Below are 18,728 nucleotides of genomic sequence, written 5' to 3'. Positions count from 1 at the left end.
TCCCTCGCGACTCTGGCGTACCACGTGGCGCTGCTATATACCTCCAAGCGATCACACTTGCGTTTTGTACATCGGCTCCGGCACATCGTGGTTTACCACGTCGCGTCTCTAGACATGAAATCGCACGCTCGCAAATCAGATTATGAAACCACTTAAAATACAATATGTCGTACATCATGGATTATCGATGACGTGCGCTTTATCTTTCGCGCAACGATGAAGAAACATCATCATTATGAAGAAATTATGACTAGCGGGAGTCAAATGTCAAGTTCTACTCCATTCTAATTTATGAATTTATAAAAATTTATAAAAACTTGGAAACACGAAACGTTGAGCGTTGTGCCTACGTAATCCACGTCCGCGGGAATGGATTTTGGATTTATGAGCAAACACAAAAGTGAATACTGAATAAAAGTGCAAATTTGCCATTGTGGACTCTCAGCATCGGCCTCGCTACAATATACGTCAATTCGAGCACCCGCATCTGCACGTATAGCACGAGTCTCTATGCAGATCATACACGGAGGATATATAGAGGACAACTATCATCATCAAGGGATAATATAAATTAAGTGGCCTATTTTGAGCTATGACCATCAGGTAAATACACTTTTTTATTTTGAATGCATTCAGTAATAATATTCCTGTATATTTTCACTCCCTTTTCTACCAATTTAATAATCTCAACAAAGTAAAAAAATGTTTTTGATACTCTAACGTCGCGAATAACATTTCCGTGACCTGTAGAATTTTATTCGTAATTTAACAAAGGATAATGACAATCGATAGAATGCAATTATACCTAAATGGATCTATTATGAAAATTTATATCATTCGCTTTACTATATATTCTGATATGCTCAGACATTTGCAATCATAAAAATCCACAAAATATCAATGACATATTGTTGAATTATAATGAGATACTGACAAGGAAAGGTTTTTAGGTGTTACACTCGGATTTCAAAAATTTTTTGCACGCAGGTAGGGAGGTCCCCGAATAGAAGAAAAATTATAAAAGTAGCGGCCCAAATGCATATTTGCGCGCTACGTGCGCAATTTTCGATGTTAGGTTAATTACTCAAAAATGCTATTTCCAATCGAATTCTTTACATTTTTTATTTCACCTAATGCACAACGCTTTAAAAAGAAATCAAAACCAAAATTAAAACTGAAAGAATTAAAAACCTCCCTTGACCAGATCTTTTGTGTCCTCGTTATGGATTCTGATCAAATCTATTTAAAGTCGCGTACAATAAATCACGCAGAAAGAGCAAACTACGATTTGCGCAATGTACAATTATTCCAAATTGTGTGCATTGGCAGTTGCAGTAAAAAATTAAAACAGTTACGATGCAAATACCATTTTTGAGCAATGGGCCTTTTATACGCACTGTGCCCGCGCGGCACGAGATTACATTAGACGCTCGTATTTTCTGAACACACGCGCGCGCGCGCGCACACAAGTACACACACGCACACAGAAGCACATACGCGCGCGCACACACAAAAGCATTCAAAGCAATATAAATGTGCATTAGGTGAAATAAAAAATGTAAAGGATTCGATTGGAAATAGCATTTTTGAGTAATTAACCTAACATCGAAAATTGCGCACGTAGCGCGCAAATACGCATTTGCGCCGCTACTTTTATTTTTTTCTTCTATTTGGGGACCTCCCTACCTGCGTGCAAAAAATGTTTGAAATCCGAGTGTAACACTTAAAAACCTTCCCTTGTGAGTCCATCTACGATTTTTACCGGCTCTGAAATTTTGCCCATTCGATCGACAATTTTTTTATAAATATAACTTGTGTAAGTGTACACTACAAACGCAGATAATCGTCGATATAAGTCGTAAAAGAGGAGAACTATCACGAATCGATAATTTCTTTGCGCGATCGTTCTTGTCCGGATTTCATCGATCGACATTCTCCTTCGTGAATGTCGATGACCTTTATGTACTCGGACATATAGATATCGCGATGAAGCGAAGGTACATATTCGCTGTAAATATCTATCTATAGATATTCATTGCCGTTCATACATCGTTGTGTTGATGTCACAATGAAGAACTGCAAAACGACCGATATATATTTCAGTCGCGCACATCCGGTTAAATAATTGAATAAATGACGTCTTAAATTTTATATTATTTCTAACTTAATTCATTATAATCCGACACATTATACATGTGTTCATAAACATAAAGATTCTGCGAGTCAAGAATGAAGTATAATAATATCAATACATAATGCTATGCTTGTGATATTGCAATGTGAATGCGTAATACGATAAATAGAGCATGTTGAGAATGTTCTTATAAGTGATCCCTCGAAATCGAACGCACGATCAAAGTCGACACCCGCCTTCGGGAATTATATTAGTTCGCTGAAAATGGTATTCAAAGAAACGATACTAAACGTTTTCTTGGATACCAGGTATGGTCGTACAAGCTTGTATAATACTACATGCCCTAACTGAATGAAGCTTATGTAACGCATTATTACCTGCGAGGATACATGCAAGCGAATTGATATAAATTATGAACAAACTTCTCCTCTCTTTATCTTCTTCTCTTTTATCTTTTACTCTCTCTCTCTCTCTCTCTCTATTCCACCCAAGGATCTTTTTCCACTCTCTTTCAAAGGATCTTGCTCATTATTTGACATTTAACGTCATTCGTAAAGGATGCACAAGGTGTTCTATCGATAATTCTTCATACCAGTTTAACTTATTATAGAATATTGAAATTTTATATTTCACTCTGTCGAAAAGTTTTACGGCTACAAATACCGGTTTTAAAATGCGAGTAATAATAATGTAATGCGTAATATACGAGATTCGTAAGAAAGAATTATTTCTTTTCAAAGTTTCAAAGTTATTTATAATTTATTCAAGAAAAAAGTAATAGCACTCTTGTATCTTATAAGTACCATCAGAATTTTATTTCTTTTTCAAGAAATTGATATTTAAACGGATCCAATTTATGATCTGAAATGAAGAATCGCATGCTTATATATTCGACACTTATGATACATCGATGTTATAATTAAGACGCGCAGAAGATGCGCGCATTGGGTTCTATGAAGATTGACCGCAAATGCTTTATCGTCGCGGTCTTATCATTAATGACCTGCACGTAACCGTACATAAGCGCAACTTAAGTAAACCATTAACTCTATTGCATATAATTGTTATTTAACGTGTTCTATTTTACTATCAAGGTATGTAGACAATGAACTATTGCGTGCTGCTTATAGGTTTAAAATATAAAAACGAAACATGACTATAAAAACAAAATATGTCATTTCGGAATTGAGTTTTTATTTTAATTGGGAGGAAGGCAAAACTTCCAATAATCCAATAAGAATAAGGATCGCGCAAAACTGCTACATTTTAAGTGTATAAACACGCGATAAAATATAGTAAAAAGCATGTGGAAAAGTTGCATATCGAGATATCAATATGATCGACTCGCGCCCTTCCCCAATCGTCCTTTCGTCTGCGCCGGAGAATGCGCGTCCTGAGCAACCAATTGAAATAGGCCTGTCGCGTCGAAGAGCTCCTGGAATCGAATCAGCAGTCACGCGCATGGTGTTAAATAGAGGGGGAACAATACACATGCGGATCGCTCTATCGTCCCGACTTGTTCCTTTACTTACCTGACAGTCCACATCACAGCTCAGTGATACATGACGAACATCGCGAGACACTGTCTGTAAGTGGTGTCAAGTGCGGAAAATAATATTCGCCGCGTTTTAGGAAAACAAAATATTTGCCGGGACATTGAAGAACGAAACGGAATTTCATCCACAACAAATAATTCAATGGAATATTGAAAAAATTCGGATAAACTTTGGACTTCGTAAGATGTGAAAGATCACCGGACATGGACATGTCTGAAGATTTCGGTAGAGATAACATAAATGAAAAATGAGAAAAAAAAGGAAGAACGAAAACAGGAAGAGGAAAGAAAGGCATGGGGTACCATGTTCGAAAAAGGACAGGTATTTTTAAGAAAGAAGAAAAAGAAGAGCAAAGTGTGAAGTCTTGTCACTTCTCTGTACTGCTTTATCGCGTATTTGGTGGCTTCTGCTGGGCTCCGATGAGTGTAGCACGCGGTATGCAACAGAATAATGTAAGAAAAGATTCGGTATAAAGTGCATAACTCGATACAATCTTAACGATCAAAAGTAACAATAAAATGATTAAAAAAAAATAAGCTAGCTACTACTTGTGAAGTTTGTTAGCGTGCATCAAGTGGCAAAAAGTGCGACGAAGTTGCAGCCGAGTTCAATACGTATAAAAATATTACATTGAAATGGCATGTGTCGATAGTGATAAATTAGATGTGGAATGCCACTCCTCCAGGTTTTAACAATCATTTAATATTACAACTGTAATTTTTAATTGCAATATTATATATATCACGTTATTTTCATTTAACGACTCAATACGCAATGAGATATGCAAAGGTAATTCGCACCTGTACTTCTGTCATTGTTGAAATTAATACGATCAATGTGATGTCGATGATATGTATGAGTAGGTTTTTGTGAATAACATTCGTTATATTTATTCTTCAAATAAATATTATCTAAGAAAGAGATGTGACATGTTCGCATAAGCGCGAGCATTAAAATATTAAATCGAAATTAAATCTAAAATATTAAATATCTATTCTTTTTCTCTTTCTCTCTTTCATACGGAGAGTCCGATTAATGGAGATACCAATGCTCGAGATGCGATAGAATGAGTTGTGTGCGAGCTGAGTGAAAAAATCCTGTATCATTCCGAGTAATAATCGCATCAAATTTGGAGATATTAAGTAAAAAAGATTGCCAGGTGAAAACGCCCTCGCGCGCCGAAGCGATGCGCAAAATGCTCTCAGCACGCCACAGCTGTATTTCCTAGCAACGAGCGTAAACACGCGGCAAGGGAGGAAATGACAACGCGTTACTGGCATTCTTTTCTAATATTTTCTAATAGGTCGATATGTACTAGGTCTAGAGTACTACCTAGAGTAGTCCATCACCTCAACGCGCGGGACGCATTTTCCTTGGCAATCCTTTGCATATCTTAAAATTTTATGTGATTGATTAGAAAATGAGAAGAACGTTTTTATTCAACTGAACCGGCTCTGTCACTTCACGAGCGTTGGTACCTCTATTATCGGATATCTATAATACTAATAAAAGTAATGTGTTTCTTGTAATATTAATATAGCTCGATAGCGCACTCGGTGGAATATCGCGAACTCTGTAAAATATTGATCTCGGCATAAATTTCTATTGCTTCGTTTAAGCGTTAATTATTATATGTCGTTCGACAAATATAAACTCACGTTAAATTAAATGTAGATATAATTGCACTCCACGTACATATACAGGGTGTCCCGGGTTTGAACCGACAAACTGCGGGAGCATATTCTACTAGTGGAAATAAGAAAAAATTCTTATATCGAGTTTGCTTAGAAATGCTTTATTACAAAGTTATAAACCAATATTGAAAAGAAATATCAGATAAGTAACAACGGAACATAGTGTAGAATTTGGAAGGTCCAAGATGTTTATGTTACGTGTATTCACGTGTATTCATGTTCACTATGTTGAAACGATTCAGTATGATCGTTACTTTCACAACAGTAGCCGTTAGATCTCAATCGTCGTGTCGACTAGCAATTACTATCAGAATGCCAAAAGTGTTTTCAAATGAGGAATACACCGATATTCATTTCGTGTACGGATTCTGTGAGGGAAATGCACGAGCTGCCGTACGAGAGTATCAACGTAGATTTCCTAACGGGAGAGTACCAGATAGATTTAAAGCAACGAATTACTGATTCAGTTACCGAGATGCAACAAAATTTTCAGGAATGTCGTACCGTAACAAATTCTGTACTACGTCGACGTCTAGCTTGTATGCGACATAACATATGCATGCGCATTGGAACGTTCAAAGGTTTAGTAGGAACTTTTCGGTTTTCAATCGTCTTGTGAGGGATCTGCTTTCAACTTCTTCGATGGAGTCGTCAATTATCGCGTAAGAAAAGAAAGAAAAGTGCATGCGGAGTGTGCGAGCAGGTAGGATGATAAATAGACAGGTAGGCGGAAAGAGAGGGAGGATGGCAGAAGGTACAGGGCAAGGGGAACGCGTCGCATCGCGTGCGAAACGTAATTTCTCCCTTTTTCGTGTGTTGTGCGCTACCGCGCACGCAATGGGAAACGCTTAATGCACAATGTGTACAGGCGGCAATCGATAAAAATCGATAGGAGAAAGACTTGTAACGAAAAACGAGAAAAAAAACCACCATGTAGATTGACACGTAATGCACAAAGCTTCACCTCCGTACAATTATTGCCTTCCCCCTCGCGAGTGTGCGCGTACATCCCTTTAGTCCCTTCCACACACGTGTTCTACGCGCATCAGGAGACCCCGTGCTCGGCTTTATCGACTAAAACTACTAAAGTATACCGTGTTGGTTCTTTAATACTTAATTATTCTTTTTCCTCCCGTTGCAACCACAATTATTATCTCCCAGCATGTTCCGCTAGGATGGAAGGGAAGGGACGTCCCATTTAAATATTTCCAAGCGCAATCAGAACACGAACAGTTTCGGTCGATCATGTCCCGACCTTACGCAATCGAACGAATTCTCGAGATTCTGAAGCGCTACTCAGTTGTGATGAGACAGTAAAAGAGATGCGTTTGCACGCCCAACATCTGGACATCGCGTTAAAACCGCGAAAGAGGAAACTACCGAGAGAAAAGCTACCGATCGGTCAGTCGCTGGCGCGGCCTCGTCTCGAAGTTACGATAGCTCGTGACGAGGCACACGATGAATCAGATGATTCTGTGAGAAGCTTGCGAAAATTCAGTAAATCTCCTACTATTATTGATGCAAATGATTCCGACATCCTCTGCGACATCATTGAGCTTTTCTGCGGGAACAGCGGCGCGAGTAACGACAGAACAACCTGCCCGCGAATCTCGAGTTCGACTGAACTCGACAAAAGCGATACCGATGTGCGCTCGACGTGTAAGGATTGCACAGAGTGTCAATTGCAGCAAGAAAACAACACCGTTACGACAATACACGAGATCAAAGAGACCCTGATGAGCGACCAGGGCGAAGAATTTACAGAACACTTGGATTATTACGAGGACGACGTTGGCGGCGAGACGGCTTCCACATCGAGCACATTCGCCTCGATTGAGCACGAAGAATCACCCATTCTTGTGGATCTCACTAGCGAAGAATCGAAACAGACGATTTTGAAAGAATTCGGTGACGCCGGAGGAAACTCAGAAATGGGTGAGAAAATGGCGAGCGTAATTCACGCCGTTGATACGAAAGAATGTATTGGGTCATTAAGTATGAAACTTTACAAATGTAAAAGCGCCATCTTTAACATTTGTTATCTCAAATTTGGCGCCAGACGTCAGTATCAGGTTAGGTTAGTGTGATAGATGTATGTTCGCTCTTCAAATGTCATATTTGTTTCTTCAAATATCTTCATTAGTTTTATTGGTCGATTCTTTTTTATAGAACTATGGAAAAGTTCAAAATTCGTGTGATTTATGAATATGAGTTCCGCCGTGGAACCACAGTGTCGGAGACGGCTCGTAATATCAACGCTGTATTTGGTGAAGGTTCAACTACTAAAGCAACGGTGGGCAATTGGTTCAAAAACTTCAGGGATGGAGATTTCAGCCTCGCTAATGAGCCACGTGGAAGACCAAAGACGAAGGTGGACAATGATCACTTGAGAGCCGTAGTAGAGTCCGATCCATCTCAAAGTACACGTGAATTGGCATCGATATTCAATGCTTCTATACCCACCATATTGTTCATTTAGCTGCAATTGGTAAGATAAAGAAGTTGGGCAAATGGGTCCCGCACGAATCGACCGATGCGCAGCAGGCGCAACGTCTAGAGGCTTCCCTTTCTTTGCTTTCCCGTCACAAAAATGAATCTTTTTTTAATCGAATTGTGACCTGCGATGAAAAGTGGATACTCTACGACAATCGTAAACGCTCACATCAGTGGTTGAACGCTGATGAACCACCGAGACATCACGCGAAACCCAACGTTACACAGAAGAAGCATATGGTGACTGTTTGGTGGTCCAGGTCAGGTGTTATCTACTACAACTTTATGAAACCTGGTACATCGATAACGGCTGAAGTATATTGCAAGCAACTGGACGAAATGATGCAACAACTTGCTATTAAACAACCGAAATTGGTCAATCGGTCAATGCCAATGCTGTTGCATGATAATGCTCGACCGCACACTGCACGACTGACCGTGGCAAAGCTACGGGAGTTGGAATTGGAAACTCTCCGTCATCCACCATATTCACCAGATCTATCACCTACCGACTATCACTTCTTCCGGAATTTGGACAACTTGTTGGTGGGAAAATTGTTCAATTCTCAACAGGCAGTCGAAACAGCCTTCCGCGACTTCATCGATTCCCGTACTCCTGGCTTCTATAGTAGAGGCATAGACCAACTACCACTAAAATGGCAGAAGTGTGTAGATAACATGGGCGCATACTTCGATTGAAAATAAATCATGTCCATGTGCCAAAAAATGCAAAAGTTTATGTTCTATTTGTAAAGTTTCATACTTAATGACCCAATATCTTGAATAATGAAATCCTTTTAGGCTCATTCCCTTAACTTTGTTTTATTTCGAACGCTTCGAGAGTATATAAAACATTCTCTCTCTTTCATGAAATCTTTAATAAAATCTAGCTGATTTAACACATTGCGTTTCCTTTTTCAGAATCTCGCATTATGATAGCCGATAGTTCCAACAGATTGCAACGTACTGGTAGCAGCCTAGCGACTGCCTTGAGGGATCGCGGTCCTTGCGTGATTCCCGTACAGCCTAATCGCTCCCTGCCGATTAGGCCGGCACCGCCAACGCCAACGAGACCGGCAGCGTCGATCGTAACGTCGCGGAAAACACACTCGCCGATTTTCAAGCTATCGAACCCTGTGAGCCTGGATGCGACTCAGATGCAATCAGATAAATCTTCGAACGATGAGTTGAACAACTTTCCTCCGAGGCAGCGGGATAAAAAGGGCAACGAACTGATGCTTAGCGAACTTGTCGATTGTTCAGACTACATTCTTCCGGATATGACTAATGCCATGCAGGTAGCGAATCAATTGAGACTCGAGGAATTATTTTTTCTCCTATGAATCGGATAAAGAGATGATTATTTTCGTATTATATTTTCAATAGATGTATGTACCACGCTTCTGAATATTTGCTTTGTTCTTTAAAATTCCGTTTTTACAGTACGTCAATTAGTCACTAAATAAATACGATTTTAGAATATGAAAAAATAAATTAAGAGAGGATAAATCTCCTAATAATATTTTGAACAACATACTTTACTCTATATTTGCTATCCTATTATTACGTTACGTGATTTACCCAGATAGCCAAGTCTGCCGAAAGCAGATGATGCCAACTATCTGCTATCAACTATTGCCAGCCAAAAGACAACAAATTTGATACAGAAGTTGTTATTAACGATTAATTCGACAAATTGCTGCCAGAAATGTAACAGAGCTTGCTCACAAAATCTAAGAACAGATTGGCGGCAGAAACCGAGCAGAATCTGCAAACATGGCTCGAAGTCGGATTGTCGACAGAAACCGAGCAAAATTTGCGCGCGCGGAATCTAACGGCAGATTGGCAGCAGAAACCGAGCAAGACCCGCGCGCGCGGAATCTAACGGCAGATTGGCAGCAGAAACCGAACAGGATCTGCAGCTCTTGACAGTATTCAAATTTACACGGCTATGAATATGTGTTTTCGCTCCGCACCGCTATGCGGTGCACACGTCGAGTTCTTACTCGATGTTAAGATTTAGACTAACAGTTATATAAGTTAATATACGCGCCTTGGCATGATAATATTAATTTTTCTGGAAATTTTTGCACTCGCGGCACAGAGGCTCCCATGGACAACGTCCATGTAGTTCACGCACGCCACGAGCAATCTGAAGTTCGAAAGCAAAATTCGGACTTCGGATTAGAATAAATTAACAATAAGAGAGAGATTATGCAACGAACTGTCAGAAAGACACATCAAGCCAAATGTACTTTAATTTAACAAACAAACAAATGCGTTCTTTTAACACATGGTAATATAAAATGCCAATTTATAGTGTGTTAAAAGTAAACACGTGCTTTAATATATCGTAAATATGAATGGCCAAAAGCTGCAGATTCTGTTCGGTTTCTGCCGCCAACCTGCTGTCAGAGTCTGTTAGCAGGCTCTGCTGGCAGATCGCTATCCTAATGCGGACATAACGGACGGCCAATTTGCTATCAACTTCTGCAGTAATCTGTTGCCAATCTGCTGGCAGATTGCACACATTTTGCTTACTGGGTTATATAGTTTTATAACACTACTTAAAGCAGTGTTTGTGAAATTGAAAATTATAATCACATAGTCACAGTATTTAAGTTTAACCAGATAACGTTAATCAGGCAATATTAATATTATTTAGCGATGTTATGCGGATTATAGATTTCGAAAGGGGTCAATAATGTAAAAAGAAAGAACGGCGAAAATCAGGATACAGGATACGTAAAAGAAATTACTAAAGACATAAAGAAACGGAGGAAATCTCATGAAATGGATGCCAATTACATACGCGATGAACGTGTCAAGAATATTTTGAAGGAATATTCTAGAACGTGTTCCAATAAGACCGATGAGGGGGAACAGAATTTGCAGCAGCAGGTGGTAGTAGGATTGTGGGACGCTAAGAGATGTTCACCGTCGATTGTGGTATCTACCACGGAAGTAGAGACAGAAAGGACGAAGGAACAAACCTGCAACAAGGTTGTGCCACCTTTAAGACTCAAAAAAATTGTCCGCGAAGGTGCGACATTTATTCTTTTATATTCAACGTTTGACATTTTGTTTAGAAATTCTATTATTAAAATTATTTATATCAGTCATTAATAAAATTTCCTTGAATAAAATACATATATAATAATAATAAAGTAATTGCATAATTAAAGATATATAATGTTATATAACAATGAGTAAAATATATGACAGTGATTTTTCAATATCATTCAATGAATTAGACAAAACATTTTATTTTAGGTTTCTGCATATGTGTATGTGACATGTGTTTCTTTCTTTACATTGTTATTTGTTATTTATTTGATCTCATTCTCAGCGAGCACAATTGAACACCATAATATCGAAGTAAATGCTGAGTCGAAAAATGAGCCCAACTATCGCATCGTCACCGGCGCTACGCCACGCCCGGAATCTCCATATGGACACTCTACTTCTTCCTTCTGGAGCAACGTGACTTCAGAAAAAGAGCTCGAGACATCGACGAGTAACGTGCGGGACAAAACCCGGCGATCCTCGCCGAAGAGCGATGGATACAAGATCAAGTGCCGTCGCAATCGATTGCGTCAGAAGTTGCGAGAATTACGCGGTAAAGCACTGGAGCTCTCGCGAGAAATGACCGTCTGTAATAATGCTACTAACACGAGCCCACAATACAGCACTCGGCTGCGACAGATGATGAACTGCTACGAAAAGCAGATCGAGAACATCTCAAAACTGTTATGCAAACTGTCAGCTTCCATCCCGCCGAAGACCGACGATGGCATCGTCGATCTTGGCTGCGAAAATGAATTGGACGAGTGCCCGTCAAATGAGAAGACCGTCAATAATGATGTCACGCAGGTAACTGGAACGAAATTTAATACATTTAATAAGATCACATTCCATAAAATAATTGTTGCGAAATCCGTCTTTCTCTAGAAGAAAAAAGAAACTTTTATTCTTCCTAAAATCGACTGTTTCGATGAGCCGAAACATTTGATAAGAAAATAATGAAAATTTATCGTCTTGTAAAAAGATTGATTTCGCCAAGAATTATTCATAACTTCATTAACGGTATTTCTATTGATAAGGTCAACGGAATATCCGAAAGCAGCATCTCACCGTCGCCTTCACCAGAGCCACCAAAGTTGTCACCTCGCTCTCCCATCGATTACGAGAAGACTAAATCACCCAATGCGATAAGGGACAGTCCACCGGTACTACCCAGGGTTTACATTGCGATCCAGTCGACTGCTCTAGAATGTTTAAAGCAAAATTTGAATACGCGCAAGAGCTGGCATGGGAATGATAGCTCGTCAAGCTCGCCGTTCGAGAAACAAGCCAAGTTAAATAATACGGATGGAATAATAATTCACGATAAAGTGATAACAACGTCGGCTATATCTCCGGTTTTGCCGTCATTTGAACAATCAGGAACGATCGATACGGCTGCACCCCAAAAGTGGGCTGGAGAAAACTCTTCGCTGAAATTGCAGAATTCGGAAATTCAGCCAAATATTCTAGAAGACGCTAAAACGTTCAATGATGTGGAAGAACCTCGACAAGCGACACCGCCAATCTCCTTGGACAATTTCCTTTCAGACTCGACAATGAACGTCGAGATTGATAAAAGCGATATGAGAAATGTAAAAGAAGCGCCTGCCGCTCAAGAGCGTATCGACCGGACAACAGAAGCTTCGGAAATCGTCACGAGCAAACACATCGTCCGCGAGAAGCAGGAATTGGAACAAAAATCGAACGAGACTTTACCAGCAGCCAGTCCTTCGCTCACTGAAAAGACGAAAACAATTACGGAGTGTAAAAGTTACGAAGAGGAGAGGCTCGACAATGGGAATAAAGTGATCCCCAGAGCGGTTACCGCTGCGCACGAAACGCCAGCCATAGTTGGACGATCGCAGACATCCCCCGCGAATGTGACCAACATCTTGCAGTTGCAGTCGAATTATTACGGCTCGTCCATTACGCGGAAGAATGTCGGTTTCACTGGCGTAATACAAAATTCGAGGGACATACGGAAGGTAATCAGCGAGAATAATGATAGATCAATAATTATTACTAATAGATTAATTAAATTTCGAGAAATAAAATGTGATAAAGTATATTTGATGTACTTGTAGATGACGTCGAACGTGAATCAATCTGTAGCTTTGGATCCAGCAATGCCACTGGGATTTACTCAATCTGGATCTGCGGTCAATCAAAGTTCGAATCAGCAATGCGTCGTGTGAGCATAATTTTATTATTATCCGTGAATAATGAGAAATATAAGGTTGAATTAAAATTCGTGTAATTTTTAACGTTCCTGTAACGACGCACGACTCGATCGGTCATCAGTCTGCCGAAAAATTGTAACAGCAAAGCTATTCAGGAGAATGCGATTCAACGAAACAACGGAAATTGCATCATGACGGAACAATTTCCAACCTTGGGCAATTGGGTAGCGCGAATGTCGAAGAAACAAACTAGCAAATCGAAGTCCAAATTTCCATCCGGAGCACTACCAACTGCGTCAACGGCAGAGGTTGCTTGCGTGAGTACATCGAATTAATATTATAATTATCGTAATGACAAACGACTAAAAGATTCCAAAATTTCACTTGCAACTTTTACTGCGTGTAGATGCCTGGACTGGAGTCGCAAAAGAGCCGCACGAGTGTGCCAAATAATGCGACGCGAAACAACGTAGTCAACGTAGCGCCGCAATGGAACACGGAAAGGTGGCAGCGTCAGCAGCATCAACAACGGCAACAACAGTTGTACGCGGCGGCGGCGGCATCGTCAGCCGCGTCAGTGAGACCAGGCATCTGTCCACCCATTTCGGTCACCCAGTTTTATCCACCTAATTACGCGGTAAGAAACTACGACTTTCCTTTCTGAACTTCACTCAATAGTCGAGATATTTTAATTATTGTACAAAAAGAGCTTAAATAATATTAATTCACGAAACATTAATAGTTATATACAGGGTGTTTCCTCTAACTGTAGCACTTAGAATATCTCTGCTTCCTTTGATGATATGAAAAAAGTCAAAGGACGAAAATTGTTCGATTCAAAGAGACTAGTACTCTGGTAAGAAAATTATTTTTTTTAATGTGACCTTTCACAAGATATCAAGGTCATGAACACTTTTTTAAATGAGATGGTATATTTTCCTTAACGAAATGATGTAGCTTGTAAAAAAACAAATTCAACCATACAGAATATGTTGACCTTCAAATGACTTTGAACCACAAAAATCACGTTTAGGAAAAGAAACTCTATTTATTGTACGTATAACTACAAAGATATACCTTTTTTACAGATGTTCGAAATGATCACCGTTTACTTCGATACACTTTCGAATTCGATGAATAAACGATTGTTTTACGTTTTTGAGAGATTCCGGAGTAATTGCGGTGCACGCGCGCTGAATTCTTTCTCGCATATCTTCAGGTGTTGTCGGAATATCGCGATAAACTTCATTTTTTAGGTGTCCCCAAAGAAAAAAATCAAGAGGCGTAAGATCTGGTGATCGAGCCGGCCAAGAAATTCTTCCACCGCGTCCAATCCAGCGATCAGGAAATGATTCGTTGAGTATGTTCCGTGCAAATTAAGTTTATCGCGATATTCCACAAATGGTTCAAAGTCATTTGAAGGTCAACATATTCTGTATGGTTGAATTTGTTTTTTTACAAGCTACATCATTTCGTTAAGGAAAATATACCATCTCATTTAAAAAAATGTTCATGACCTTGATATCTTGTGAAAGGTCACATTAAAAAAAATAATTTTCTTACCAGAGTACTAGTCTCTCTGAATCGAACAATTTTCGTCCTTTGACTTTTTTCATATCATCAAAGGAAGCAGAGATATTCTAAGTGCTACAGTTAGAGGAAACACCCTGTATAGTTGCTAAAAAAATTGTAATCTAAAATATAGCTTCAAATAACAATTATTTATTAATAATAAATAATCATTAGTAATAACAATTATATTTCTCTGTAGATCGATCCTTACAGTAGTGCAGCTTTCGGCTATCACTCAGCAATATGTCCTTATGGTGATTACTCGTATCATTCCCGGCTACACGCCACTGCATCGCCGATAAGTGGCTACCAGATAAACTCGCTACAGGATCCGCATGCTTCTCCGCTCCAGCAGATGCAGCATCTCGACAAACGCTTCCCCGCGCATCTGCAGGACACGGCATCTCGCCACTTCGCCACGGATCTTTTCAAATATCCTGGTACTTTGTCTACGGGAAGCTATCAACACGCTGCTGCCGGGTTGAACTATGATCGGCTGAGATCGGCGACGGCTGTCACACAGAATGCCACCGCACAGGCTTGTCTGTCGCCCTTGTTGTTACCGCCAGCGTCGACGTTGACGGCTTCTGCGCAGCAGACACTAGTGCGCACTCCCTTAGCTACCTACCCTACGAGTGCTAGTCAATGTAGTAGAAACAGGATGATCCCGGACGTCGTTGCCGCAGCGGCTGCCGCTGCGGTGGTCGCGGCAGCCTCCTTTGGTCAGCAACGCGGTACGTTGCCGTCCTATGGAAGAACCGACACGGAGATGGTATCCGGTGTCATAGACAATGAATCATCGCAACTAATGGCAACGAATAGGCTGACAAACCGCGAACGCGTGCCGCAGGAGCAAATACAATCCGGTGCCGTCGGTCAACATGGTCAACATGGTGTCAACCATGTGGATTCACGCGCACTAAACAACGGTGGTTATCACCAGTTGCAGAATTTAATTTTAAATAGATTACCTTATGTCAAAACGGACAATGCTTACTCTCAATCGTCGAGCATCTTCAGCGACAACGCGCAGGAGCCGCCGGTCGCATCCTCGGTGTCCACATCGGCGTACAATACTAGTCCAATCTTGACGTCTAGTAGCACCCCCAAGGAACTAGCGAGGAAAGAAAGTCGTAACTGCGAAACGCCGCATTTGGGAAAAGTAAATCATACTCAGGAAACTACGAATAATCTCAACTGCTCAAATTGTGGCTTAAGCGGCTCTATGTTCAAGTGCCTGGGTTGCGAAGTCGCGTTCTACTGCGACGAACGGTGCCAAACTCGTCACTGGAACATTCACGTGGAGAAGTGTCCCAAGAAAATGCCGAAGCTGAAAAAACTTGTCTGAAAATTATTGTAGAAAATTACGCATAGAAATTGCAATAATTCTTAAACGAATTAACGTCTGCGAAACGTCAAATATTTTAATACATATATAGATATAATAGTTGATTTTTAATAATAGCAAAGGCAAACGATAAAACAACGAAATATATTATTGTTTCGATATTCTCATATTTTTATCGATAATTTGTGTACTTCTAGTCAGTGTATCGTAAATCATAGACGAGCATGCAAGTTTTATGCTTGCAAACGCATTAGATTTACACCTCATGTGATAAAGTGTGCCTGGTCGTAAGACAAATGCTTACTACGTAATGTTATGGTGCTTTGTTCACGACCTGATGTTCCTCTTATGTTCAAATGTCCGATGTGATTCTAATATTCTAAAAAATCGTAAACTGCAGAATTTGCAGAAACAATTTAACGTACCTCGTGATACACGTATAGCTCATTTTGTGTAGTATATGGAATATAGATATATTGTGTCTTTTTCTATATATGGATTAGCTCGATATACAGTAATATTATGTGTTGTAACGTAACAAATGTGTTACGAACGTGCTACCTCTTATGTACTTTACATTATGCGTGATTGTAATGACTAGATGTTTCAATTGCAATTTTATTTTGTAAAATTTCATTATTTTATAATGCAAAAAATTACTGACTGGAAACGTAAGTCAGAGAAATTATTTATTTAAAGTGTGTCTAAAGATAGTTGACGAAACACGACTTTTTCAAAGACCATTTTGAAAAATTTAAAGACAATATATGTATTCGTCTCAATGTTTCTTAATATATATGCAACGTAATAATCAAATTTTTTATACTTTTATAGCAAATTATATTTGTACAAAATTTGTAACAGCGTGCAATTTTTACAGATGATGCAAATAAATGGGTAAGAAATAAAAACTAACACAAATAATTTATTCTTTAAGGTGTATATGTAATCTAAATATATATTTAAAAATTGCACAAAGGTATCATCATAAAAAATCTTATCACTGATATATTGTGACAAACATCGCTTTAAACGCGTAAATATGGTTATTTATAAAAAAAGGCTTACAGTTTAAAAGAATGATTTGTTTGCGGAACATTTTTAACTATTTGTTGTACGAACTTGTGAGCTTCCTGATAATGAGGACTTGTTTCCTTAGCGACTCTTTCCATCCAAGCAGCCAGACGTGGTCTCCCTTTTTTTGGATCATATCCGGCCATATCTAGAAAAATATTATATAAAAAATACCGTGTATATCAATTTCGTATCGCAATCTAGTACCGAAAGATTTATTATTCTCACTTACAAGGTTGTTCCAATTCGCAAGCACCGAATATATCGGCTACGCTGATCACGTTTCCTGTTAAATACGGTTGATCTTTCAGCCATATTTTCTCGATGAGATCGAGACAGTCGCTCAGGCGACTTTCGCTTTCAGCTACTTTTTCCGGTTTAGCTGGTCTGTTCAGCATAAGCGGGTTAAGAAACTGAAATATGTTAAAAAAGCGAATCAAAATTATGTGAGCAAATCACAAAGCTAGCTTTAGTCTTTAATTATCCACTAAAACAGATCTGCAGCAGAATCAGAATGTTCAAGGAATATTGTACTATAAATACTATAATACTATAAATTGAATGATTAAAGTATATGCAGCAACGATTGCGTTCTATCTTTTATTATATAATTTTGGATAAATAGCATTGCGTAATGGATTACCTTCACAAGGAAATACGTTGAGCCGTAAAGTCTTGTATTCAGATGTTGCCACTCGAGATACTCGTCAACTTTAGCTTGCTGCTTTGAATCATGTGGATACCAGTGATCATCCACCTTGAATTCTCTGCATAAGTATCGCATGATCCCTATACTAAAAAATAAGTAAAAACAGCTAGAACGATCCAATACATAGAGCCAGCTTGTATATTCTTCTATAAAGGAAATCACCTTTCAGTAAGCTTGAAGCCACTATGCTCTATAGCGGGAACTTTCTTAAATGGATTGACTTGTTCATATTCTGGAGAAAAGTGTTCAAGCTTTCCCAAGTTTATAATGTGTTTTTCAAATGGTATGTTACATACTTTGAGGAATATGTACATTGCCCTCGAAGGTTGCGAGAGCAAGTCATAATATAATTTCAGAGCCATAATTGTAAAAAAGTTAGCACTGTTTTCTCTCTCTCTAAAAACATAATAGTAAAGATAAGAATAAAAAAAGAGCTAAATAAAATATTTTTAATAAGCATTAATCTTGAGATTTATTTAAACAATTATTGCAATTGTGCAAATACAAAAATAATATCCTAAGAATTTCTAATGCAAAATTGGAAGTGTATATTATTATAAAATTGGATAAATAATTAATTTTGCTTACTTTGTTAAACTCAAGACAGATGACAATTCTGCACCAAGTATCAAAGTATGATAAAATCAAGACATTCCAAGGCTTATAGTCCAGTTAACAGTTAACATTTAAATGCTTCAAAACACTTGCTGTCCTTTTTCTTCTCTCAAATAAAAAGAAGGAAGGAAAGTATTTTGAAGCATTTGAAGCGCTAAATGAACCGTATTACGTAAAGTTTTAAACTTTGGACCATTACTTGCATTACCGATAATTAGTATATTACTTGCACCACTTGCACTTAGCACTATTAATAAAATAGCTATATATAGAAGATGGCGCGACCT

The 18,728-nt window shown here is 38.9% G+C and overlaps 2 protein-coding genes across 3 annotated transcripts; one reads left to right on the top strand and one right to left on the bottom strand.

The window, feature by feature from the left end:
- The first annotated feature begins 515 nt into the window (after positions 1 to 515).
- Positions 516 to 16,954, top strand: LOC105276714. Of its 2 annotated transcripts, none has more exons than XM_011334561.3 (9): positions 516 to 603; positions 8,799 to 9,175; positions 10,563 to 10,920; positions 11,227 to 11,750; positions 11,981 to 12,928; positions 13,028 to 13,134; positions 13,245 to 13,440; positions 13,530 to 13,760; positions 14,895 to 16,954. In XM_011334561.3, exons 2-9 carry the CDS (start codon positions 8,810 to 8,812, stop codon positions 16,041 to 16,043), a joined length of 3,879 nt encoding a protein of 1,292 aa, XP_011332863.2. In that variant the 5' UTR covers positions 516 to 603; positions 8,799 to 8,809; the 3' UTR covers positions 16,044 to 16,954. The 2 variants fall into 2 exon arrangements, with proteins under 2 accessions (XP_011332863.2, XP_026826680.1); XM_026970879.1 differs by lacking the exon at positions 516 to 603 and adding an exon at positions 5,814 to 7,319.
- Positions 16,955 to 16,974: 20 nt separating this feature from the next.
- LOC105276718 (glutathione S-transferase theta-3) lies at positions 16,975 to 18,695 on the bottom strand. The gene is made up of 5 exons (XM_011334565.2): positions 18,415 to 18,695; positions 17,989 to 18,222; positions 17,761 to 17,911; positions 17,350 to 17,530; positions 16,975 to 17,265 (listed from the first exon to the last, which is right to left on the bottom strand). Exons 2-5 carry the CDS (start codon positions 18,186 to 18,188, stop codon positions 17,108 to 17,110), a joined length of 690 nt encoding a protein of 229 aa, XP_011332867.2. The 5' UTR covers positions 18,189 to 18,222; positions 18,415 to 18,695; the 3' UTR covers positions 16,975 to 17,107.
- Between the last annotated feature and the right edge of the window lie 33 nt (positions 18,696 to 18,728).

The sequence above is a fragment of the Ooceraea biroi genome, chromosome 6 (assembly GCF_003672135.1).
Source record: "Ooceraea biroi isolate clonal line C1 chromosome 6, Obir_v5.4, whole genome shotgun sequence".
Lineage (NCBI taxonomy): Eukaryota > Metazoa > Arthropoda > Insecta > Hymenoptera > Formicidae > Ooceraea > Ooceraea biroi.
The sequence above is the reverse complement of the archived record's forward strand: the minus strand, read 5'-3'. Positions and strand labels throughout refer to the sequence as shown.

What these genes read in the sequence shown, in the direction of transcription:
- LOC105276714 (XM_026970879.1), top strand. Translation starts at nt 6,707, where the DNA reads ATGCGTTTGCACGCCCAACATCTGGACATCGCGTTAAAACCGCGAAAG. An exon ending in CGGAGGAAACTCAGAAATGG is followed by an intron (nt 7,320 to 8,798) that starts GTGAGAAAATGG and finishes TTCCTTTTTCAG; the next exon opens with AATCTCGCATTATGATAGCC. An exon ending in TCAATAATGATGTCACGCAG is followed by an intron (nt 11,751 to 11,980) that starts GTAACTGGAACG and finishes TCTATTGATAAG; the next exon opens with GTCAACGGAATATCCGAAAG.
- LOC105276718 (XM_011334565.2), bottom strand. Translation starts at nt 18,188, where the DNA reads ATGGCTCTGAAATTATATTATGACTTGCTCTCGCAACCTTCGAGGGCA. An exon ending in GGCTTCAAGCTTACTGAAAG is followed by an intron (nt 17,912 to 17,988) that starts GTGATTTCCTTT and finishes CTTATTTTTTAG; the next exon opens with TATAGGGATCATGCGATACT. An exon ending in TTGCGAATTGGAACAACCTT is followed by an intron (nt 17,266 to 17,349) that starts GTAAGTGAGAAT and finishes ATATTTTTCTAG; the next exon opens with ATATGGCCGGATATGATCCA.